We start from the raw sequence: 25,196 nt of genomic DNA, 5'->3' as shown, positions 1-25,196 counted from the left end.
TAGATGTAATCCCCTGAACAACCATGCACAAATGGAGTGAGAAGTAGAAATGGATGAAAAGATCAGTACCTAATGATAAGAGACTGATGAACATAGCATAAGACGACAGGAGAAGCTACTGACAGCTTTCGTAGTCTCACGCCAAACTAGCTAGGGGTTCAGACACATCGCTACCCGCACCTGTAGCACCATAACGAGTATCAAGCAAATGTTGGCCGGAGCTGGGGTTATTAGTGACTGGCATAATGGATCAATTAATGTTCTGCTATTTCAACGTCTAGGGAGCTCCTTTCGGGAGACTCTGTGGACTCTAGGTAGCACCTAGTTCATTACGAGTATACCTCCTACCCTCAAAGGTCTGGGTGTTTGGCTCCGTAATTGTTGAAGTGAGTGGTTCTCACCGTCCTTCAACCATGGGGCGGTTCCATGACGAGGGCTACTCACGGATTCCTTGTGGTCCCATGGCATTGCAAGAACCAAGGTAACCTAGTACAAATCAGACAATATTGAATCGTCTCCAAGGTCGTTTGTGCTTAGATTCCGTAAATCTACCATGATCTATCGATTGACAATACTACTGCAAATCCTTATATGGCTACAAAACCACAATTTTTCCCCCGTAATTACTGTTTCCCATCCGAAAATTGCACGACCCACCATTTCGGATATCCCGACCTCTGCACCGACGGGTTATCCGGGGTCGGCAGAACAATTACCGAATATGTTCTAATGGTCCCTCGAAGCTTGTCCATCCTCACATTGGGTCCGCTAAAGTGTTTATACCATTCGCGCTTCGTGCGCTTTTACCTTGAGGATAAAAGCTCTTGTTCGTCCGTTCTGTGTATGCATTTGCACCGATCCGTCTTCCTCTTTTCTTCACGCGAATACGGCGAAACATCTTGTTCGACTCACCTCCCACCATGTCTCTCGCCTTCACAAATCAAGCGCCCCAGTCGAGGGTTCCCTACGCCATACCTCAATTGGAAGGCGAACGCATTACTATCCCCGGTAGCAAGGGAACCTTTCGCATTCTTGCATCGGCCAAGCAGACGAATGGCTTGATGGCGGTTTTCCAGAGTGGCGCTGTACTATCCGATGCCCCGGGATTCCACTATCATAACCACGCGCACGACGTGTTCCTTGTAACGAAAGGATTCCTGAAACTGTGGAACGGGGATAAGTGTCGGATCATGGGACCAGGCGATTTCGCGTACGTGCCTCCTGTGAGTAGATATCTTGTTTCTCCGTTTCGCTAGTGCTTAAACTGACAAAGCTCCTTACAGAAAGTAATTCACAATCCCGAGATGCTTGGACCACATACCGAGATCTACGGTCTGATCACCCCCGGCGACTGGGTAGATTTCTTCCGGTATATCTCGGAACCCTACGAGGGAATCCTTGTGCCCGAGGACGACAACCGTGACCTAAAGTCCATTCTCATCCCCAAAGTCATGGTCGCAAAAGACAAGTTTGACGTCGTCTTCCAACCCGACTACGAACCTCCCGAGGTGGGTGAATTTACTCAGGATGATGAGAAAATTCCAGATGGTCACGAGCCATACTATCTGCGCTCTAACACGGGCCCAAAATGGATGCTGGGGGGTGTGATGTCCAGACCCTTCATCACCACGAAACAAAGCAATGGCGTCTGCGCGATTTCGAGCATTGAGTCGTCCAAGGTATACAGTGAGGGTCTGTTTTCTAAGCGCATGACCTTCAAGTCGGTAGATCACTGTTTCTGTGTGCTGGAAGGGACTTTGACCGTATGTCTCAAGGGTTCAACTGACACGGTGTTCCGTGAGGGAGAGACAGTGGTGGTTCCCGCTGGTCAGCCGTTTTCTCTGCGATTCGACAGCAAATATGTCCGGGTGTATTCGTTCGCTGATGGTGATGGCATTGAGTCGCTGGTGCACCGGCTCGGAAAGCCGTTCGAGGGGTCTATCCTGCCTGACAAGGAGCCCGAATGGAACTATAGTCAAGTGCAGGCTGTGGCTACAGATCTCGATGTGGAAATTGAACTGTGATCATATGATTACGTAGTTTCTCATTATGTACATAGGCAAGAATATACAGATGGCATACTCATCAGGAAATAACTGGGGCCTTCATTTGTGCAAAGCATAAAAGCGGAGTAGCGGAGAAGCGGGGAATCCCCACGGGGAGATCCATCATGCGACCACCGGCAATTCATCCCGGCTTCGTAGCCTTCGTCGGGATATCCGGCGCATTTTCTTGCCGAACAGAGAGATCGCGGCCCCTTATCGAACGTCCATCTATCTACAGCCACGCTTGACAGCGTATTCGAAATATAATCATCTAATTGAACGATACAAATATGCGTGGATGATGCAGCATCAGCCTCAACGATCCTCTGCAACTCCCCCACAGCGTCCGAAGCGACAACGTGCCGCGCAGGCATGTGACAGGTGTCGCCTGAAGAAATATAAATGCGATGAATTGTATCCCTGCACTCATTGCAAGAGTAAACTTGTTACGTATACTGGCTTCAATAGGATAAGTGGATTAACCATGTGCAGAAAACCATCTCGATTGCGTGTATCAGAGGAATTACCGGCAGCGCGAAAGCGGCCAGTCAGCCAGGTATTTTTCCAATAGTTCGTTCGTTCTAGATTGATAATGGCTCTGTTGACTCTATTAGCTATGTAATCGAACTAGAAACGAAAGTCGAAGAGCTAACTGCAAAGCTGCGCGTGGCGGAGTCGAAACTCATCTCCCACCATGCTCATCAACCGCCAACAGTTGTGACGCGCTCGAGACCCGGACCAGCTCCCCGGGCAAGCATCGATGCTACACCATTGTCTATGCCGCCGAATGGAACTACTCCAAGGGAGGCTTTACCGTCGCCCTATGACCCGCAGGAGGAAGCATGCGACACTGTCGAACACGAAATCAGCGAGCTGAATCATCACACGAACGGGATCGAGTTTCACGGCAGTTCCTCATCGGCAGCACTGATAGGACATCTTCAAACGACCAGGGAGAAAGACTGCGCCGAAAAACAATGGGATTCTCGCGCCCCACAGGCGGGGTTTTCGCTGATCTCGACGCTGCATAATTCCAGTTTCTCGCCTTCTTGCACAGTTGGTTCTGCGCAGTTGGCGCCACTACAGGACCATAACTACTACTTTGAGCATGCGCACGCGTTCATCAATGGGTACTTTGAGAATATCCATTTCATTCATCCGTTGATCGACAAGGAGGATTTCTATTCCCGGGCGCGTGATCTATGGTTCAATAGGACTCGGGAGCCGGAGCCGAGTTTTGTGGCTTTGTACCTCAGTGTACTCTCGTTTGGAGCTTTGGTCCGTGTTTGGGATGAGAAGACGCTAGGGGGACTGGGGCGGTTCGAATGGAGCCGAAAGTTGTTCAATGAAGGGCGGATGTATCTGAATCACCTGCACTTTTCTAATAATCTGGACACAGTCCAGTGTTTATACTTGATGGTAAAATGCAGCTTGCCAATTATGATATATGTCGGGCTAACATGATCCAAGGCAAAAATATGCCAAAACGAGCTAAATCCTAACTGTGAGTGCCATCCAGCCTGCTAGGTGAACAACTGCTGATTAGAACACGAGTGGCTTATATGTATTTGGGCCTCGCTGTACGTACTTGCTTGGCTGTTGGTTTCAACCGACATGTACGCAATCCAAAAGACGAACAACGTTCGGGCTGGATCTCGAAGACTTGGTGGTGAGTACAAGCAAGCATACTTCACGATCATGGTACTCAGCCCCTTTTTTTGGTAGGGGCATATTCTCTCTCGAAATGTAAGTCCACTATGTGTCTGACGCCAGACCACATATTGATGATATTCCAGTGAGATCAGTTTCTCTATCGGACGTCCCGACACCCTAGGTATGGACGAATATCACAACCGCGGCCTCCCAGAGCGCGATGACTCCGAATACGCCATTATACCCTGGATGGTGGACTTCGCTCAGATTATCCGGCGCGTATCCGTCCGAATCTACCACTCGCGCATCACTTTGCAGGAAAAACTGCAGGCCGCTTTAGATATCGAGGCAGACCTTCACAAATGGATGGCCCAGCTGCCGGACCGGATTAAACCAGATACCCTGGGGCACCAGCCATCGAGCGGCGCATTGAAAGACCCTAAATGGGCTCGCAGACAGCGCTTGGTTCTGCAGATCCGTAAGTGCCAGGATCTATAGTCAACCGATGGAGCCGCTGAGTTTGAAAAGGATACTATAACGTGAAGATGCTGCTGTTTCGCCCTTTTTTGAGCTACTTCACTCGCAAACTGCGACACACCCCCACGGAGCCAGACGAAACCATCGCAAAGTGCCTGGATGCAGCCACGAAGACAATCGAGGTCATATACGACGTCTTCCGCATCCACACGTTCTTCCGCTGCTGGTACCCTTCATCCCCCACCACCAGAACCAACCCCGGCAAAGGATGGAGATCTAACGTGCATATTGTAACAGGTGGTACAACACAACCTACGTCATGTTCGCGACATTGACCCTTCTCCTCCCCATGTCCGAGCTGGGAATGTGTGCCGAGACAATCCCGCTATTACGGTCTGTCGACATGGCGGTCGAGATTTTAGAAGCGATGGACGAGTCCGTCGTCGCGAAAAAGTCCGTCGAGATCATCAAGAACTACCTGAAGGACTTCCGCAGCTCGGAACCTCGGCCCGCTCCTGCCAGTGACGATGGCGATGATGCCAGTATCCACGCTCATGCAATGCATCAACAGGAGCAGCCGCCTGGCTTTGATATCCCGGTATGTTGGGACCTGGGAGGATCTTGATAGGCTTGACTTTTGTTGGATACTAATCATCAAATAGGAGTGGGCATACGGCTTTGGATTACCCGACTACTCGTTTGAAGGGATTACGAGGTTGTTTGATGATTTGGGTGGGCTTCCGATGTTGGATAGCTGATACTGTGCGCTGCTGCTGGATGGGGACGGCTGTATATATGATTAGCTGTTGTTCATAATACACATATTCACTCGTAAGGGACTATCATGAAAGTAATAGTATAATGTGAGTATCTGATACAAGTTATTTAGCTCTGCCAGAAAGAGAAAGAACTACGTATTTGCAGACGTCTTGGAGAACAATCCAGGGTGCTACTTAACTGCATTCTCACCATCTCTGGTCGTATCGTAGCCCATATAACCAAGGCTGGACCTATGCGCATGTTCTGTATGTGTAGGCAGCTGGTTGTCCTGCCAGAAGTATAAAAAGAAAGGATAGATACTCACCACATACTAGAAAAGGCGCCGTTGATTTCCTAAGTTAAGACAGGGAGATCTCATCCCTCGTTTCTTGCTGTTTGTCATCTGGCTTGTGGAGCCATGTCCCTAATAGGAATATCAATACTGTTATAGTAGGAGGATTGAGTTTACAGACTAAGTTGCTTAGAAGTCTCCTTAATGATGGCTTTGCTGTCGGATTCTGTAAGCTCAGATATAGGTGGAGAATCCAGGGTAGATGGGTATTATGTGCTCTGTGGCTAAGTGGCTAACCTAGAACTGCACCATCTTTGAGAGATAAGTTAGTGCCCTATGTGAGTGAGGTAAGGGAGGATATGATGGCAGGTATCAGTGCTCTGCTGAGTGAGTATCACAACTAATTCTACTGTATGACTGGTAAGTGTGTATGACACTGCTGCAACCAGACCACTGAGGCCAGCATGGCAATGGCAATGCAGAGATGATCCTCTTAAGAGAGTCTCACCACTTGTTTGAGTTCAAAAGATATTGCTGAACTGGTGGGAAGAGACATAACAACCGCGAAGAGGAAGTGACCTACGAAAGAAGCAGCTCTCGTAATACTTTAATACTGTACAGTTCCATCAAGTAGCCCACTAAGCGTCACCATCAGCCGCCCAGCTGGTGGCCAAATTGCCGGGGCGTTCCTCTGTAAGGTAGTAGATGATTGCATGGCATTATGGGCTGCTCGGAAATACCGAGACCTGTCATATGGTCCGGAATCTCCTGTCCCTCGGCACAATTGCATGGTAAAGGACAGCTGGAGATCCTGGATCAGTTCCACGGTTTAAGAATCTAAACGCGTCAACCATGCAGGGTTTTTCGTGTTGTACAAAATCCGAGTCAAGCCAATCGCTACAACAACTGTGTCAAGTCTTCTGTCTCGGGGCTACATCAGTTTCTGGCACAGGTGCCTGTCATGGTTTGGGAATCTAATGAGAACCACTCATCGAGTCACACGAATCAAAAGGTCCGAATGTGGACCCGAAGTGGACCCGACACGCTTCTGCGTGCACGGTATATCCGGTTCTTTCAGCAAGCAACGGATATGACTGGCTTGTCGAGACATACCCTTGTCGAGATGCAAGGTGGCGCATCTAGCTCCATTGTGTCGTCCACAGATGACCAATACCCCACGGGGAACACATTGCTGAAGACAAGTTGGGTGCATTATTGAAGCTTGCAGTGGTCAGGAACAGCATAGCCGAGAAGCAGGCTGTTGCCGAAAGGACGAGATATATGTTTGTGCTCTCCCTTGGGCTGCATTCTCAGTCTACGGTGTCCGGCTGCCGCAGGACTACAACTTCTCACTCACATCACAACATACATCCTTGTCAGTTTGATGGACTCCGGCCGCCCAGTGAACAACACCATGGCGGAATCAAAGATCGATCCCAGGGTATGCGATCGCTCTAGCCGCCATTTGCTTATCCTGTGAGGGCCATGACGATGACTGAATTCAACAGATCTTCCCTCGGCGGGTGAGATATTCCGCCCTGCTCACTGTCAACGTGTTTGTCTTTATGGGCAATATGTACTCGGTACGTAAAGACGACTCGAGTCTTCCTCGACAACCAAGCACTGACGATATCGGTACAGTCTGGGATAGCCACTGGTTTCGAGAGCTTGGCAGAGGATCTTCACCTTCCCTTTGCACAACTGTCTGACCTAATTAGCTACTCCGTGCTGGCCATGGGCTTAGCAAACATTTTCTGGATGCCTCTGGCGCTGTGTTTTGGCAAGCGTCCTATTGTCCTCATATCCATGGCGATGTTTTTGACCGGTATTATCTGGACATGTGTCGCCAAAAATTACAATAGCCTCATGGGAGCACGTGTTCTTGCTAGTTTCGGTATGTCTTGTTGGGTCTTGATGATCACGCGTCCGCTGATTGTATTAGGATATGGTTCGATCGAGTCCTTGGGACCCAGTATCTTCGCAGGTACATCTGCATAAGTATGATTCTAGATCGAGCATCGTCTAACGTGCCCTAACAGACCTATTCTACGAACGCAACTATGCCAGTGCGATGGCTACCTACGCTTTCTTTCTCTCGGGCGGATCGCAGATTGGGCCCGTGATTGCCGGCTACCTGATTGCATCGAAAGGCTGGCGCTGGTTCTTCTACATGTGTTTGATCCTTGCCGCCGTTAACTTCGTGACGACCTTTTTCCTGTTGCCGGAAACCCTTTATGAGACCGAGACTGCGACTGAGCCCGAGCCTCAGGAGGATTTGGAGAAGGTCTCTCACCGACACATTGCAACGGTATCTTCGCGGGCGAGCAGTGATTCATTTAGTTATTTGGCCTACTGGAAGGGACTGTTCAGGGTCGGTATCTCACAGGAGGCCCGTAAAGAGGGAGTTCTGAAATTCTTGGGCTATGCCTTTGCCCTGCCGCTACCGATGATCATGATACCCGGAGTCTTGCTCGCCTCAATCATGTATGGTGTCATTCTCGGAGGGTAAGCCATTCAGTTTCCATACCAAAAAGTTGGAATCACCGTGTACTGACGATATTAGGACTGTCTCCATCTCAACTCTCTGCCCATCCCTTCTCTCGCCGCCTCCCTACCTCTTCACGTCGGCCGATCTCGGTCTTTTCACCCTTAGCAGCTTTATCGGCACCGTCATTGCCTTCCCTATCGCCGGCCCTCTCACCGATTACCTCTCGCAATGGCTGCGCCGCCGCAACAATAACATCCACAAACCGGAGCACCGCTTCCCAGCCCTCCTCGTTCCCTTTCTCCTCTGCCCCATCGGCCTAATCATATTCGGCTACTCTGTCGCCCACCAGCGACACTACATCGGTCCCGCCGCAGGTGCAGCTCTATCCGCCGCGTCCCTGACGCTCGTCCCCTCGGTCATGCTCTCGTATGTGGTGGACTCGTACCCGTCCACGAGCGGCGAGGCGCTGGTTCTGGTCAACGCGTCCAAGAACGTGGTCGCCTTTGGGCTGGCCAAGGGATCGTTCTCCTGGATGGCGCGTGAGGGCGTCGACAAGATGTTCTACGAGTTTGCGGGTATCCAGTGGGCGGTGATTGCGTTGGCGCTTCCCTTGTACTATGCCGGTCCTTGGATTCGGACCAGAACACAGAAGTTTGTGTAATGGGTTAGCTATGGAATGCGTATGCCTATGATATTCCCTCGTTTGCGCAATCGAAGATTTTACTTCATACTTCAACCTTCGTTCCCCGGCTAATATAGTATTTCCTATACCCTAAAGTGATACTGAGAAGACTCTGCCGCGTCTCCGGATGGTGCAGTACCATTGAAAGAAGAGAAAATATGGCATCCCAAGAAGATGGTCAGACAACCGCCACGAGAGATTAGTCTCTTTGTGGCGGTTTATGTGGAGGGTCTCGGCAGGGATAGTGGACTTAGGATGATAGGAATTACTACCATTAATGTTTGCGACGCAAGCCAGCACAGCATTCACTAGAAACCTTGCTTGACGCAGGTTCCACGAAGTAATCGACATGCTCCGCTCATCGGTATGTACAATTATGCTATTGAAATCATCAATCATGAACATGTCACCGAACACACATCGGCTATTCTAGTATACACAAGAACAGCAAGGAATAAATAACACGGTCATCACAGAAACAGAATTACAAGGCCGATTTCTCCTATCTAATCCTCGCCATTAATCTCCTCCACTGCGAGAATCAATGGCCTCAGGGTCTGCCCGTAGTCGCCGCCCCCATTTGGCGTCCGCATGTCCCTTGGCCGGCAATGTAGTTCTAATAGCGGATGTCCGAAGCCCCATGTTACCGTTCATGATAGGGCCGTGAAACCTCAAGAGGACATCGCAGCATGCTTTCTCAGTTTGTAATTCATAAACACAACTAGCCCTCCCGCAATCCGTCCGTCTCCGACCGCCCCGCCCGGAATTCCCGGACTACTTAGTCTGGAGCTTGGCTGACAGCTATAAAACTGCCCCTCCTCAACCGTTACCCGTTAACCTGCCAGTGATACCCGTAGCTCATAAATCGGACCAATACTACAACGACCATGGGTGTCGGAAAACCTTTAAGGACCGTCTACAAAGAGGCCCACGGCAGCAAGATCACAACGGACATCTATCTTCCCCTGTCGGGTTCCGCAACTCCGCAGATTTGTCCTGTCGGTGAGTACCGTTCAATACCAGTTGAGTTTAGGGTCATATTCCAGTTGTAAAATATGTTTGAAGGGATGCTGATTGGTAAGTAATTAACATCCACGGCGGCGCCTTCATGCTCGGCCACTCGCGCATGGTGTCTATACCTCAGATCAACGACTGCCTCGACCGGGGCTGGATTGTGCTCGTTCCGAATCACCGGTTGTGTCCGGGTGTAAACCTGCTGGAGGGCCCGATGCAGGATATCCGGGATTTGCTGGCGTGGATACATGCCGGGCACCTAGACACCTTTTTGGCAGAGCATGGGCCGTACCGTGCGGACTTGGAGAACATTGCTGCGTTTGGGACGTCTTCAGGAGGGCATCTGGCGTTGACCTTGGTATGTTTCTTTCAACTTCCGTAATACGCAGAGTATCTGTGAATGGATATGCTGTCCATTCGATGTGTTCAACGCATTCTAAAGGTATATTGGGTGAGAAGAAAAGAAGCAAGCTAACTTAAACAGGGCTTCAACACCCCAAAACCACCAAAAGCACTCCTCTCTCTCTACGGCGCAGTCAATTTCAACGATCCACTCTGGTCCAAACCACTCCCCCACGTCCGAGCTAAATTGCCCCCCAATCTGTCAACCGATTTCATCAATAAAGTCTACGCCGAAAAACCCGTGCCGACAGAGAGCTCCGTCTCGCTAGAAGGTCAAATCGAGTCCGGCGCATCCAAGGGTCCCAATTTCTCTCAACCACGCGACGCATTCGCATTTACCCAGATCGCGGCCGGAACTGTACTTTCCGCAATATACCCTGAGGGTCAAAGCAGTGATCCGGAGTACAGGCTGGTTGACCCAGCGCAGAATGTTTCGGGTAATTCTCCACCGACGTATATTGTGCACGGCACGGCGGATACGCTGGTGCCTATTGATTTGAGCCGCGAGTATTTTAAGAGGCTGGAAGAGGCAGGTGTGAAGTGTGGGATGACCGAGATTCCTGGGGAGGAACATACATTTGCAGCGACGATGAAGGTTGGGTCACAGACTTGGTGGTTGCAGAGGAAAGGGTTTGATTTCCTCGAGGAGGTTATTGGGAAGGGGACAATAGATGTGTATTGATTTGCATATGTTACTGGATGGGGGTATTATCCCATGTCCAGGTCCCCTCCCTTTTTGACTAGCACGATTGCACAGAGTACAAAACACTACTCATACTCACATTTTCTCATTCCAGTCCTATCCTCTCATCTTCCCATTCAAATCATTGAGTGAACTGTCACTTTAATCACCTCCTGAACACAGCCTCCTCTGCCTAATATTTTACTACTCCGCTTAATATCATCTCCTCCCCTGCTACTTCCTGCTCAGCCTAGCAATCGCTAGTACTAGACTAGCCCCATTCTCTATAATAAGACTTAGCTGGATTAGTCGTTTCCACAATAGCAGCATGACATATCCATCCTGTTTTTTCTCATCAGGCTTGCTCCTCAGGAAGTACAATTCTTCCTGGCGCAGCTGTCCAAAAAGTCACAATGGAAAATTTCACAATTAGTTATCTCTATATATTCCGTAATGGGAAAATATAATGGCACAAGCCTGTAAACAGGCCCGAGAGCACCAAAATCAAGATTGTCAGATATGTATTTTTTTCCCCACAATATATCTTCTTCAGCATGAGCCAGGGAGTGGAATAGTTCAAAAGGAAAAATAACCTGGAAAGCAAAGAGCTCATCAAAGAGGGATGCATTGTTGGCTAGGTGGTTGCACCATCAGGAAGTTGCCGGAACCTTAACTACCAGATGCGGAAAAACAAAACAGTGATTCTTACACCAAAGGATACTATAACCAAGAACAATCACTTGAAGGACTTCCCTGGGTTATTCTTCTGTGGCAGCAATACTCCGAAGGCGACTCAGTAACTGCAAACATAACAATGGTTCGCTCTGATTGGGATATCGGACCTAGATGTAACATTTCAGGGTAGGCTCACTTGAAAGTTTATCGCGGAAAATGTACCAAGAATTCATAGATAGTTAAGTTAACAATATAATTCAAGAAATAATAGTTTCCATGGTAGGCGGAGCTGGAAAATACCAGGAGCTCTCTGGACACTTTTGTATTCTGAACCCTAACCCATGGAACCCATGGCTAGTGGATGATGTCAAAAAGATGCTTTAATTGTATTAACGAGAGTATTTCCGGAAACGCCTGTCTGGCTAGTAGATATCCGCAAACGGCATTGGATAGTCCTATATTGTTCCTTCGTTCTTGCATTCTGAGGTTGCTTAGCATGGAGTTTACTGTAGGAAGGCTCTATCTTTGCCTCTAGCGGTCTAGCCCATACAAATTCGGTCAAGACCAACAATGCTTGTGGAAACAAAGCATCTCTGAGAGGTCTAGACTTGGATAGACTTGATTGTTTCTAAATCCGTCTATATCATGAACTGGACTTCACTTTTATTTGTGCTGGTGACCACGTTGAGTAAATCATCATGACGCCAGTACGCTAGAGTATGATGTGTAGACAATGTTGAACCCAAGAAACTGATTCAATCCAGCTAGCACCTATATAATAGAACAAGACTACCTGTCTATAGCAGCACCACTCTTGTCTCTTAAATTTATGATCTTGTTATCTTTTGAGGCAATCTCCAACCTCACAAACAAACAAGCATTTTCTCCCCAGTATTGCTGAGCATCTGCATAACATCATGCCTACTACGCAACGTGTTGAAGACGGCCCATACGGTGGTAATGGAGGCAGCTACTACGACGCCGAACATGGCCACCACAAAATCAAGAGAATTGACGCCTGGGGACGCAGCTATGCTGGCTTTGATGTCGTCAATGGATTCCAATTCACCTGGGATGATGGCTATACAGGCCCGCTTGTTGGCGAAAAGAACGACAATATCTACAGACCATTTGAGTTCGAAGATAATGAAAAGATAACTTCCATGACCATCCGCGCGGGGGACAATGAAGGCTATGTCGACGCAATTGAGTTCGACACAAACAGGTCCCGCCACTATGAGGTTGGTGGAAAAGGAGGTAAACTGAACAGGATTGAAGGAGAGCAACTTGGAAATGGAGAGTGGATTGGAGCTGAAGGCAAGGATGGCGCAGTTGTGGATAGCATCGAGGTATTTTTCAACGAGTACTGAAAAGGTTACGCTAGTTCAGCATGACAGTACCATTTTCTATCATAGACAGACTGCATAACTAAGTTGTTCCTCATATGTAGCAGCTGTCTTTGACTGTTTTTCACTGTTGGTTGTGCCGGAATTTGGAGATGTCGAACTGCTTGCTGGTCATGTTATTGGATCTAGTAAATAAGTTTGTTTGGTGGCTTGTGCCATGCAACATGCCATGGTACGGGTATCTGCTGGTGTGCTAGGTTTTTGCCAGACTGTCATGCAAATGCAAAAACCTGATCAATACGCCATTGATAATAATATTTTGCTCCAGGTTAAGCCAGGTCAAGGCAATACATCTGTTAGAAAGGAGTCCAATAGAGGGTGTTTGCAACTGACATCGCAGCTTAGGTTGCACCTCATGTTTTCTATTAGGAGTTCCAGAGTGTTTTGTGGTCCACTAACCAGCTTAAGAAACATCACATGGAGAAGTTGTAAGTAGGCATTGTCTGTTCAACCTCTTCGTTCACTAGATTGTTCCCCTCCTACCCCTTTTTCCTTCAATTATTTAACTAGACCTCTACAATCAAATACCATTATTTAGCTTCTACAGGACCTAAACTTTTCTAAACAAATTATTCGTCAATTTACTCTTAATCTATCTGTGAGAAAGTTAGAACTACTGTTTGTTGCTTCTTCTCAACAGAACCACAGCAACACACAGTGCTCTGTAAGGGGAGTAATCCACCTGACCTTGACCTAAATGGCTAATCTCAGCCCCATAGCTTTGATGTGACTCTTGAGACACTTTATAAACTGCGCACAATGCATTTGGAAATTTGACAAGATATTTCCAGAGAATGCATGTGCTCATAGTACTATCACTAATCAGATGGAATCTGAAGAAGCAAATACAAGCCACACAACCTTGAACCTTCTGACTGACAGCCTCTAAAATATATTCTTGGACACATTATGCATGAACCAGGGCGCCTCATGAATGCATATGATCATAATCCTATTCTACGTCTTGCTACATCTACCAAACCACTACACATATCAATAGTTTAAAGGAAAGTAATGAATATCTCTGTGTATAGGGTATCACCGTATCGTTTTCGATGGTTGATAGGCTAGGCTTGTAGCCCTGCCAAGCTTTGGATATCCTGCAAGTGGGATCACCTCCATGATGCCAAGACACCTCCAAATTACTCTACATTGTCTCCAAACAAGCAAGCTTATTCTGTGGGTCCAGCACCACAAGGAGGGTGGTACTTAAAGAGCACTTTGGAACCCAAGGCAGACAACCATTGTAAGAAAGCTCACTCAAGTCCTCTCATTCTAATTTCTGTCCGCAATCTCCGAAGAATGTCATCCTTAACTTATGTCAATGAAGCGGGTGCCGGCCAGAAGCACAGCGACCTCTGCCATTACTCTCAAGCCGTTCTCCTTCCCGGGAACATTGTTAAATGCGCTGGACAGGGCGGTTGGACTAATTCGGGGGACCTCGATGACAGCGATGTTAAGAAACAGATAGACCTAGCTTTCGAGAATGTCGATCGGGTCCTCCAGGCTGCTGGCTTGAAAGGGTGGGAAGATGTCTATCTCGTTCGCTCTTACCACGTTGATATGGAAAGTTCTTATGATTACGTTGTCGAGAAGCTTAAGAAGCGTATCCCTGCACATCGGCCTGTCTGGACGGCCATTTCCGTTCCTCGCCTCGCCTTTCCGGAGATGTTGATCGAAATCGAGGTCGAGGCGTTCAATCGTCAATCCTAGACATTCCATACCTGTGACGCACTCATTCGGGTAAGAACATTCAAGTGGCTTGTATTCGACGTTGCATGCTAATAGACACTGGTGAACAGGAGGATTCTCAGCTTGCTTCTTCCTTTCATTGTGGCGGTTATGATTGTATCCTTTGATATTACTATCGATTTATAGGACTGTGCAGAATATACATGACCAATGACTCCAACCATTCGATACATTTTCTTGAAATAAAACTTGTATCAAAACTTGGCCAAAGTGTAGAGCATGATGACAAATGCTACAGACAGGCCTTCCTCTAGGCCTTTTTTATTGATGTCATTCACGATGATTACGTGATCACCACCACCTCCACACCTCCACACATACTCTGCGCCTCCATATTCTCCTGTTTCCCTCACACTACCAATCCCTTCATTGCCCATTACTGTCCTAGTAAAGTGGCTGTGAGAATGGATGTATTTCCAGCAACACAGACTCCCGAAGACACTCCGACCGGCAGAAAGAAGCCCCGAGTATGTCCCTATTGCAAGCGTTCCTTCCGGCGATACGAACATCTCCAACGACATCTTCGAATCCGTTAGTTGCCAATCACGGACCGAATCGTTTATGGTTGAAGCTAAAGAAACTCTGCACCAGACACAAATGAAAAGCCGTACAAATGTGCTTGTAGTGCTTCATTCAGCCGTCGTGACCTTCTAAAGCGCCACCAAAGCGTTGGCCATGCCCCAATCCCCTCTTCAACGGACGACCCGTCGCCCACGGCAGCTCATGACACCTGCGATGTCCACTCGCGAGCTGATTACTCTCAACCGGGTATTCAGCCGTCTTTGCTGGAGCTGGCAGATCTGCCAAGTATCCCGACGGGGCCAACGAGCCAGACAAGCCAATTTAGCCATGTCCAACTCGAAGGTATGTTGTGGCGTCTTCAAATTCGTGGTGTCTCACATAATGCTCGACGAATGGCACGAAACACGTCTGCTATGGCAGGTCTGTACTGACTTCATGTAGGGATCCCGCCATTCAGCTCTCAGGATCTACTGGTTTTGGAAGATTTGGAGATGTTCAGCAACAACATCAGTCTAAACAACGAATGGTATCTCCCAACTGAGCCTTGCATCACACAGATATTTGCGGGAGAGTCCAGTTTCAATGCCCAGTCAGCTCCATCCACTACACAGCCACTCGAGGGATATGCCTCGGGTGATGATCAAAGGTTGAGCAAGTTACCCACCGAGCGAGAAGCCGTTGGTAAGATATTCCAACGTACAATGGCAGCAGACCTTCGCACGCTAACCATGTATTGCAGCGGAGTTTGGCGTTTTGACATTGCCTATCCTGACCGTCACAAGTCAACATCGGGAACGCCTGCTCCAAACTCTGACCCAGACCCATTTTACTGAGGCGGCTAACAATCTACCGTCATGTCATTCACTGTCACGATTTGGGAATGGGTTCTTCGACGGGTTCTACCCTCATTACCCGATGATACACATTCCAACTTTCCGAATTGATGATTGCGAGCCGGAGATCCTCCTAGCTATGTGCGCGCTCGGAGCTCAATTCCGGCACGAGAACCGAAAAGCAATGCTACTATTCCATGCAGCCAAAGGTGTGCTTCAGTATAGGACGCGCGATAGAGACCTCGTGGAGAATGAAAGGATGTTGAACAGCCCTGTGCACCAGAACGATGCTACCATTGGTCGTCATACTTCGCATTACCGCGAAACAATGCGCGACGCACGCTGTGCCTTCCTACTAATTGCATTTGCAACATGGCAAAAAAACGAAGACGTCGCGAGAGAAGCTTTCGACCTCCAGAGCTTCCTGGCGAGATGTGTCAGGGAATGTCAGCTGGAAGAGGCCGCACCGTCTCTGGACGCTGATGCTACGGACTGGCGAGCATGGATTCAGCAAGAGACTGACCGAAGGGTGAAATTGTTCTCTTTTGCCCTCCTAACCCTGCAGTCTTTAGCGTTCGGCACTCCACCAGTGATCTTGACCGATGAAGTCCGCGTTCGTCTGCCATGTAGCTGCCTGGAGTGGATTGCTCCAAACCAACAGAAATGGGCTCGTATCCGCAGCAGGCCCAGCTTTCGCGAGCAGATGCTATTTCAGGATGCTCTGTGCCACATCATGAGACATCCGCAGGAGCCAGGCTTTCCGAATGCATATCCTGTGCCATCCCCTCTGGCAAACTACATCCTTCTCCATGCCGTTATTCAGCAGATCCTGCTTGCATACCGGTCACTGAGTCCATACAATGAAGTAAACAAGACCTTGATGAGTGGACAAAAGGAGATCATGCGGTAAGTTTTCCATTAGGTGGAGCATCAGCTTAATAGCATTGTTGAACTCATGTTAATTCTGCTCCCACCCTCGCAGCAACGCACTTCACGCCTGGACCGGTCTCTGGCAACGAGCCCCAGAATCAAGTCTGGATCCCCGCAACCCCAACGGTCCCGTCACTTTCACATCCACTGCGCTGCTTGGCGTTGCATATGTGCGACTTGGTGTCGATTTGGGTTCGTATCGAATCCTGCGATCGCGGGATGCAAAGGAGATAGCCAGCCGACTAGTACAGATGCCTCGCCTCCCCGCCGGGCCCCACCTCCTCCCCGCCATCCTGCATGCCACACACGCGCTCAGCATCCCCGTCAAACTGGGCGTGAATTTCGTGGCGCAGAGCCATGCGTTTGTGTGGAGCGTGCAGCACTCGATCTGCGGGTTGGAATTTGCCACCTTTCTCAGCAAGTGGCTGTTCTGTATCGCCGATTGCCAGACCCGGAGGCCGCTGGACGGTATGTGACTTTCCATTATTGTTCGTGAGAACAGAAGTTCAATTTCGAAAATAAGGAGAAACTGCACTTGATATTTCTGCTAATATGTCTGAAAATAGAGCACGAGTCTCGCCTCGTAAGCTGGATTACCGACATTGTCGAAGAAGGACGGACCTCCGGAGACGATGATCTGTGGTCGCGACCCCCAAGTCCCTCCGACTGTGTTTACCTTGGCTACGCCGTGGCGAAGCTCTGGGCTCGTCTAATCCGAGGGGACGAACAGTGGCTGTTCTTGAAGGTGATAGGAGATGGGCTTGATATTTACGCTGAGACTTGCCAGCGGAATTATGCGCAAGCCGAGAGTGTCGCCTCAGCGCCTACATAGAATTGATGACTTGGTTGGTTCATTTCGTCTGAAGGCGTCCTCTGGAGAAACAATAATTCCCCTCTAGTTATGTCTACGCGTGGCCGATACGCTTATCCGAGGGGCGCCACACATGCACGCATTGAATTATCTGGCGAAGGGACGATCTTTTTGCATTGGAAGTTGGACCACCCTAACCCGCTAGGGCGAGGATGGTCCAGTGCCACGGTTAGAATGTGGGAGTCATTGCGTGGCTCGCATATAGGCAAGGATATTCCATGCCAATGGCGTTTTGCTTGTGCCTAGCTGCTACACGAAACGTGGCTAACGTGGCTGAGATGATGTCAGTCAACGAAGCTGACGCAGAACCAGCCGAGTGGAGTTTTCTTTCGGTGATCTCGGCACCAGACCGGGACAGAACCAGTAGCAATCAACTGTTAGGAATCGGCATTGCAACCCTGATGGGCACGAGATTGAGGAGCATTACGTGTGGAGGTAGAGTACCTGGCTGGTCTTCATTATGGGTTCCCGCCCCACTACGGACTACTGAAGACGGTTCTCGTTGTCACAGTGAGCATGACCTTGATGCTCCAACTGCGAATTCGCCCTTTTTTGTCCCACCTGAGTAGGCATCGATAAGGTATCGGAAAAAGAAAGGGAAAGGGAAAGGAAACAGAAACAGAAACAGAAACAGAAAGGTTACATGACCAACCAGTCATCGGCTGAGAAAGCAACTGATGGCAGCCGTGACATTTATTGATGTATCAGCAAGCGCATTGACTGGCGTCTGCTACAACATATGCAAGTATTCTTTAGGTGTATTGACTTTAGTAAATTCTGAAAGCAAATACTATTAAAAGGATATGAGGAAAAACGTGAAGTCTAAACAAACAGCAACGATTAGTAAGGCCAGTGACCACGGACATAAGTGTACTAACGGGTATCCTTGCACATTGGCTGGGAGACAAGCCGTGACTTCGAGGACAGACAAGTCAGACTTCAAAGGTCGATCCTACTGACCACGACCCCTTTGGCCAGCGGACCGGTCACAAAGAGGTTTGCTTGCTTTTTCCCATTGTTCTCATCCGGGTCAATTGCTACCAGAACAGCTGTGCTGGCGGTTCGGAGAATATGGCCGTCATCTTGGAAAATCACCTTTTGTGTCCACTTGTTGCCGTCTTTGTCTTTGATCTTGGACTTGGTGTTTGCCTTGGGCTGGACCAGCACGACCATCACCGGGTCCAGTCCATTCGGGAAGGCGATTGCCTGAGCTAGGCCAGCAAGGACATACCCGCTGGCATCTCTCCCGGTTTTGGCAACGTACGGATCGGCAAAGTAGGACGGATTGTCCAGAGTGCAGGGAAGTTGAATTGTCTCGTGAATCTTGAGCTGGGGTTTGTGTTGCTGATCCACTTCCGCCAGGAGAAGCTGGCCGATGGCCGTACGGCAGATCATGATCTCCGACGGGGTTTTGCCGTGACCCAGACCGTTGTTGTTGTGAATACCTTTGTTCGCCACGGTTCCAATCACACCAGCCATATCATCTACCTCCCCTCCGGACTTCAGGGTTTGAGTGATGGGATCCGCGATCTTCAGGTGGATCAGGTCGGTCGGGGCTGTCTTTCCGTATGCAAGATCCTCAACGAGTCTCATAACTCCATCGCGGTAGAAATGATCGTTGGTGACGTAGATCTCATGTAGTGTTTGGAAATATACGTCATTTGGGGTTCGGATCAGTGGATGCCAGACGGACCGCAGGTGCGTTGCTTCTTTGGAGCCGATTTTATGATGGAAGATCTCCAGCCGAGAGCGGGCTTGGGGAACCTTGGAAGGTTTCGGGCGAGTGGGGGCCTCATAGTAGGCCGGGTTGGGCAGATGATTCACTGCCACAATGTAGACGGAGCTTGGATCCTCTGGAGGAGAGTAGATATCGATTCCATGGGTGTTGAAGGGTCCCTTGAAATTAAGCAGCGTCAGGCGTGTAGCACTCAAGGTCTATCCACTGTTTGTTAGCCATCGCGCTTCTGGGAAGGGAGAAGTTTGCAATTCGAAGGTAGGTGATAAGGTACATTGGCATCAATCACGATAATGGTTCCTTGGCCGATCGACTCCGGTTCGTTCCAGTTGGTCAATCTTTGTGCAATCTGATCAGCATGTGTCTTTATTATGGCTCAGATTGATAGCCGACGCACGGAGGAAACCATGTATTCCTGGTCTTGTCCTCACTTTCGGACGCGCCGAACAGCTGATGCGACGGGGCATGGTAGTGCAAATCTTCTGTGAACAAGGTATCCGGAATGACTTTGGTGTCTTCGCCATGAAGATTCTCGAATGATCCGAATAATCGACTGACGCCCAAGACTTTGATCCGGAGAGTCAGCGGCGTGAATGGCGCCAGGAGAAACGAAGCCATGACTATGATGACTGTGCCCAGGATTGAGGGCCGGGGGAAATGTTTAGGCATGGAGGAAGTCAATTCCAGCAAGCGAGTGTACAGATCACAGATTATTTATATCTAGGGGTGGACTAGAGTACATGATTCGTGACAAAAGTACCCTTGTTAATGCTAATCCTGTTCATGGGTCGGCACCGAGATATTATGAGTCGGGTTACCAATTGCTCCGTCGGGTCTTGTATTCCCCCTCGGCTACTTGGGCAATTGGGACAAAACTGAAAATACATCTCTAGGTATTTCAGTATGTTAGTAGTTCATAGTTTCCTGCTGGCAGTAAGCAACTAACTATATAGTAATTTGAATCCTGACTATACAATAATAATACTTAGTAGGGATACGAAATAGTATGGTAATATCATTCTACTTAGGAAGAACTCTGAGTAGTCTACATAAACACCATACCAATGAGATTAAAGAAATCTATACTATTATTAAGTATAGAGACAAATTAGTCTATTCTAAATATACTAAACAATAGCTAATATTATGAGTACTATAATAATTATATTTAATAGAAACATAGGGCCCTTACATAGATCTTTATCATTTTTTAGTAGGAATATCTACACTACTAGACTATTAAGTTAATATAAAATTACTTCCTATAGACCAATAGTCTTTTACTAGGACGGTTATAGGCTTTATCCTTATTAGATATTACTACTAGTAAAGACTCTACTTATAAAGTTATACTCCCTTAATACATTCTTGAATATACGAAAGTTTACGAAAAGAGTTTAGATTATCAAGATAGTCAATATTCCTCTCTTATCTCTAGATTAATTTTGTGTTATATAATTAGGGGACTTTTGTTTGCCTTAAAGTTTCGGTCTCTCTGCAGTCTTCCTCTGTGTTTGTCAGATTCACTGGCGAACTGCGGGGAAATGCGGGCCACGGAACATTCCCCATCCCACACTCTTTTGCTTGTTCGCCTTGCATTTTACCCTGTATCGACCATGAGATCGTGTCTACAATGTCGAGATGCCAAGCGCAAGTGTATTCCTGGCAGGGGTTGTGCTTTATCGGCTCCCTGTGACCGGTGTCTGCGCCATCATCTTCCATGTTCACGCTCGCAGGCCAACCTACTCAGGATGCGGGCTCTCAACGCCCGTCGGCCGGACAGTCAGTCGTCAACAGAATCGCAGACTCGGGACAAGAGAGTAGATGACTTCCTCGCCGACGATGGATCCGTTGCTGTGCTTGTCCATGAGTATCTGTCCAAGATTCACGGTCGACCACATAGCATTTTTCACGACGCGACCCTGTGGAAGGACATTCGTGACCGGCAAGCCAGCAGAGCTTTGATTCTCGCGATCTGTGCAATGGGGGCACACGTTTCGAATCAGCCAAGTCTCCGGTCCCTTGCGCCTCTGCTCACGGCGGAGTCCAAACGCTTACTCCAGATCAATCTGGAGCATGTTTGCCTAGACAATATCCAAACTTGCATTCTAGTCGCAAATCTATGCGTGGCGCATGCAAACCCATCATCAGAATTCCTATTCTTCCGTGAGTTTTTTCTGATTCAAATCACGCGTTTCTAGTTGCGTGTGGACGCCACCGTTCTCTGGATAGGTAGATACTCATGTCAAATGTGATGCTAGGAACGGCAAGTGCAATGATGCAATTGCTGGAATCACGTATGACGCAAAGCAATGATAACCCAGTCTCTCATGAGCTCCGAATCCGAATCTGGTGGGCGCTTTTTGCTGCAGACAACTGGTGCTCTTCGAGCCTGGGCTTTCCCCGCCAAATGAGGGATTGGCCTCGACCGGCTCGGTTACCCATGGATGAGCGCCTGTTTGCCGGCATGACTCCGGATGAGCCATTGAATGACCCCACCGCTCCAAGTAGGAGCCCTGGCCTATGGGCCCACATGGCCACGCTCATTGAAGTGTTCAGCCCAATCCAGGAGCTCAACTGGCGCGCCGCTAACAGCGAGGGGCTGCATCCAGACCAAATCGAACAAGACACAGATCGTCTTGCGCAGCAGTTGGATGACTGGCAAAGTAGACTGCCAAGCAATGTCCAGTTGTCCGAGTCAAACCTCATCGAACACAGCAAACGGGGCACAGGGGGCACCTTCATCGGCCTCCATCTTGGCTTCCACCATTACGCCACATTACTTTTCTACCAGTACCTTGATACACGCTCCACGCTGACTATGCGTGCTCGGCAGTTTGCAGTTCGATGTAAACACCATGCTCTCAGTTATAGCACCTGGCTCGACCGCGGAAGAAAACAGCCCGGATGCGAGGCCGTGTATCCAACCGTTGGCCACATGGCCATCGTCTCTTCATCTGTTCTTCTTCACACTCTCCTTTTCGGAGATGAGAACGAGCTTCCGCAGTCACGCCTCTTCCTCGAAGCGAATTTTGAGGCCTTGCTCGAGTTGGGAGAGTACTGGCCCGTTGTCAAAACCATGGTAAACTATTCCTTGATCCGCTGAATTGCAGTGTCGTAAATTCCTCTTTTTGTCCCTTTTTTTCATTCCTGTTTTCGTCTAGCTAACAGTTCACTGAAGATAAACCGTTTGATGGAATTTCAGAATAACTGCCTGCTCCTCTCCCACCACCATCACCCCCATCGCCTCGACCGTTGGATGGTGCGGTTTCTCTTCGAGTACGCGTTGCCACTCGAGGAGAAGGCCATCGATCCACACACGGCCGTGGAGATGGAGATTATCTCCACACAGGCACATATGTTCACTGAGAAGGGTCGACTGCCCGCATTTGGGGTCGGCTAAGAGATTTCTGATAGCAAAAACGAGATGTCGTCGCAGGTACGATCAGTGCCAATGCAACTACTTGATGGCTTGAATGGATTTCAACTCATGATCAAGATTCCATATTTATCTATCTTCCTCTGAAAGGCGCTTAGTACAAAGCCGACTGTGGATAATGGATAACCGTGCTATATATTTGACTGAACAAGAATTCATCTGGTGATTCCGGCCTGCAGCAATGTGCTGTCACCAAGCCAAGCTCTAACCCTTATGTCCACAACTTAACTGGAAGAGAAACTGGTCATGTCAAATATTTCAGCATCTATCTGTATGTCAATCTGCGTTCGGTCAAGCAGGTTTGTTTAGACAACCAAGATAGCAATCTCATAAGGATTGCTGAAGCTGATGGCGAAGCTACCAGCGCGACCAGACAAGGTTGTGGTAGTGATGGTACTGCTTTCACCTCCCAAGGATGGCAGTTTGTTGACACTTGCTGAATTTGGGGCAGTCAAGGTAATCAGAGAGGCAGTCGTCTTGGACGAACCTTTGACGTTGACCTGCACGGCGTTGGACGAGCCGGTGTTCCCGTTGTGATTGACGAGCTTGAGGATAGTGGAAGAACTGTTGGCTGTTGCGGACCAGTAGATGGGGCCCAATCCACCATTTGTCGCGGTCACGGGCAGAGTTATGGTGCCCATATTGTCCGCGAAAAGCTTTTGGACGTAGTAGCTGATAGTATAGAGGACCTCATTTGCGGTGTGCTTTATCACGGCCACTGTGTCAGGGGCTTCGTTGTAGTTCTTGATCAAGGCACCATAGGCAGAGCCGACAATGACATCCGAGTTCCTTTCGCAGCCCAAGAGAAATATGGCCTCCGCGCAAGACATCCCGAGGGTTTGCGCTCCCACCTGGCCATTGTTGTTAGATCCCGTGTTGGTTGCTGCGTACTCGTTGACGAAGACGGGGTATTTGCGGCTAGCTTGGTCAAAGGTATTGAAAAGAGAGACGAAGTAGTTCTCATTGCCGTAGATATGAAGGTCCAGCGAGCTGCCGTTGGATGTGACTGGGTTTGGGTTGATGGTGGAGATGAGTTTGATGGACGGATACACAGCGTGAATGGCGTTGTAGAAGGCCATAAATCGGTACGAATAGTAGGAGTTCGTTCCACCATTGAGGTAGTCTTCATTGCCAATCTCAATCCAGTTGATGGTAAACGGTGAAGGAAACCCCAAAGCAGCTCGTTTCGCTCCGTACGTGGTAGATTTCTCTCCCTGGTCCCGTCAGCGATCGTTTCGCATTTCTAGAGCCGGGCGGCGCATCCGTGGACACGGGCACATAGAGGATATGAGGCGGTTCAACTTACCAGGAGAAACTCCAACTCATTCATGACTGAATCTATGTATGGCTGTAGGTGGGCCACAGAGACAACCTCACCGTTCAGGTCCAGACCAGCCCAGATACCTAGAATCACCTCAAGGCCCAGATCTTGTGCCATTTGCATCATCTCCAGAAGACCGAATCCATCGGTATTGATATCACCCCAGGTGCCAGGGCGGCCTGGACGACTCGTAAGGGGACCGAGGGTTTCGTTCCATTTCCATTCATAAGGAGATTCGCTGCCTTCCATATTATTTCCACCAGGCAATCTGATGTATTTCGTGTTCATGTTGAGCAACGCCTCGGCAAGATCCTCGCGCACGCCATTGTACCGGTTATCAAACGTCTGCTTGAACAAGCTGAGAACGTTGAAATAGACACTTTGCCCTGCGAGTTTCGAACCATCAAACGTGAAATAAAACGTATTGTTGCCGTCGGAGCCAGTCCGGCTTGGCCGGAACGTCGCGGAGTAGCTCTGCACCCATCCCGCAGATGATGTCTGATCGATACTCATGCTCGTGGATCCAAGGACTTGCCCAGTTGTGTTGCTATGGAAGTAGCAGTCGATAGTCCCGGAATAATTGCCGCGCATGTAGAGGCTAGCGATGTAACGCTTGGTCGCGTCAACGTCGAAACCCCAGAAGCCTTCATTGTAGAATCCTACAGTTCCAGTGGTTCCCGCTGGCACATCCATTCGCATCTGGTATGGCAGGCTGGACGAAATGGCGGGGGAAGATGTGTCGATGGCTAGCGAAACTCTACCAACAGGATGCCAATAATCTGTGGTGCGTGCTAGACTGGCAGCTCCACCAGACGAGGATCCTTGGAATGCTCGGTTCCGGAGCATCTCACCATAGAGGCCACCATCACCCGAGTGGTAGATATCCCGTGGAACGTCAATTTCAATTCCAGGTTTGCGGAGATTGACACAAAGGGGAACCGCGGACTTACCTCGTACAAAAGTCCATACAAGAGTGGACTTGACTGATTGCCTCCAGACGAAGCGATGTCAAGCGTCAACGCCGCTACGTTAGCAGCGAAACATAAAATAGAAGACAGAATCATGATTTCTAAGCGGCAGATAAGGTTTCCTCTGATCAACACATTTGATAAGTTGACCTGGTCTGGTTCCCTCAAGAGACAGGTCCGGGGAACGGGCCTTTATACACATGCGACACCGCGTGCTTTCCCCGCATGTTCAATGGAAGAACCCCCAACC

The 25,196-nt window shown here is 48.9% G+C and overlaps 8 protein-coding genes across 8 annotated transcripts; 6 read left to right on the top strand and 2 right to left on the bottom strand.

The window, feature by feature from the left end:
* Positions 1–920: 920 nt before the first annotated feature.
* ALT_9050 (uncharacterized protein) lies at positions 921–4,933 on the top strand (the record flags this gene model as incomplete). Its single annotated transcript, XM_089600526.1, has 9 exons — positions 921–1,223; positions 1,284–2,020; positions 2,660–3,403; positions 3,592–3,714; positions 3,771–3,791; positions 3,842–4,176; positions 4,227–4,401; positions 4,473–4,773; positions 4,838–4,933. 9 exons carry the CDS (start codon positions 921–923, stop codon positions 4,931–4,933), a joined length of 2,835 nt encoding a protein of 944 aa, XP_089455023.1.
* Positions 4,934–6,610: 1,677 nt separating this feature from the next.
* Positions 6,611–8,375, top strand: ALT_9049 (putative MFS transporter; the record flags this gene model as incomplete). The annotated part of the gene is made up of 6 exons (XM_033563436.2): positions 6,611–6,667; positions 6,735–6,809; positions 6,868–7,120; positions 7,169–7,210; positions 7,266–7,731; positions 7,790–8,375. The coding sequence occupies 6 exons, from the start codon at positions 6,611–6,613 to the stop codon at positions 8,373–8,375; spliced, it is 1,479 nt and encodes a 492-aa protein (XP_033419327.2).
* A 908-nt stretch (positions 8,376–9,283) lies between these two features.
* On the top strand, positions 9,284–10,494 carry ALT_9048 (putative carboxylesterase 120; the record flags this gene model as incomplete). Its single annotated transcript, XM_033563437.2, has 3 exons — positions 9,284–9,398; positions 9,479–9,768; positions 9,895–10,494. 3 exons carry the CDS (start codon positions 9,284–9,286, stop codon positions 10,492–10,494), a joined length of 1,005 nt encoding a protein of 334 aa, XP_033419328.2.
* A 1,592-nt stretch (positions 10,495–12,086) lies between these two features.
* Positions 12,087–12,539, top strand: ALT_9047 (griffithsin; the record flags this gene model as incomplete). Its single annotated transcript, XM_033563438.2, has 1 exon — positions 12,087–12,539. The coding sequence occupies one exon, from the start codon at positions 12,087–12,089 to the stop codon at positions 12,537–12,539; it is 453 nt and encodes a 150-aa protein (XP_033419329.2).
* A 1,338-nt stretch (positions 12,540–13,877) lies between these two features.
* Positions 13,878–17,444, top strand: ALT_9046 (uncharacterized protein; the record flags this gene model as incomplete). The annotated part of the gene is made up of 6 exons (XM_089600525.1): positions 13,878–14,277; positions 14,919–15,191; positions 15,291–15,530; positions 15,589–16,588; positions 16,665–17,080; positions 17,179–17,444. 6 exons carry the CDS (start codon positions 13,878–13,880, stop codon positions 17,442–17,444), a joined length of 2,595 nt encoding a protein of 864 aa, XP_089455022.1.
* Positions 17,445–18,422: 978 nt separating this feature from the next.
* ALT_9045 (uncharacterized protein) lies at positions 18,423–19,836 on the bottom strand (the record flags this gene model as incomplete). The annotated part of the gene is made up of 3 exons (XM_033563441.2): positions 18,423–19,418; positions 19,493–19,556; positions 19,616–19,836. 3 exons carry the CDS (start codon positions 19,834–19,836, stop codon positions 18,423–18,425), a joined length of 1,281 nt encoding a protein of 426 aa, XP_033419332.2.
* A 1,133-nt stretch (positions 19,837–20,969) lies between these two features.
* Positions 20,970–22,621, top strand: ALT_9044 (fungal specific transcription factor domain-containing protein; the record flags this gene model as incomplete). The annotated part of the gene is made up of 3 exons (XM_089600524.1): positions 20,970–21,384; positions 21,543–22,300; positions 22,400–22,621. The coding sequence occupies 3 exons, from the start codon at positions 20,970–20,972 to the stop codon at positions 22,619–22,621; spliced, it is 1,395 nt and encodes a 464-aa protein (XP_089455021.1).
* A 341-nt stretch (positions 22,622–22,962) lies between these two features.
* Positions 22,963–24,824, bottom strand: ALT_9043 (alpha-L-arabinofuranosidase A; the record flags this gene model as incomplete). Its single annotated transcript, XM_033563443.2, has 2 exons — positions 22,963–23,871; positions 23,964–24,824. 2 exons carry the CDS (start codon positions 24,822–24,824, stop codon positions 22,963–22,965), a joined length of 1,770 nt encoding a protein of 589 aa, XP_033419334.2.
* Positions 24,825–25,196: the final 372 nt, after the last annotated feature.

The sequence above is a fragment of the Aspergillus lentulus genome (assembly GCF_001445615.1).
Source record: "Aspergillus lentulus DNA, contig: Alt17, strain: IFM 54703, whole genome shotgun sequence".
NCBI lineage: Eukaryota > Fungi > Ascomycota > Eurotiomycetes > Eurotiales > Aspergillaceae > Aspergillus > Aspergillus lentulus.
Note: the sequence above shows the minus strand (reverse complement) of the source record. Positions and strands in the feature narration are given on the sequence as shown.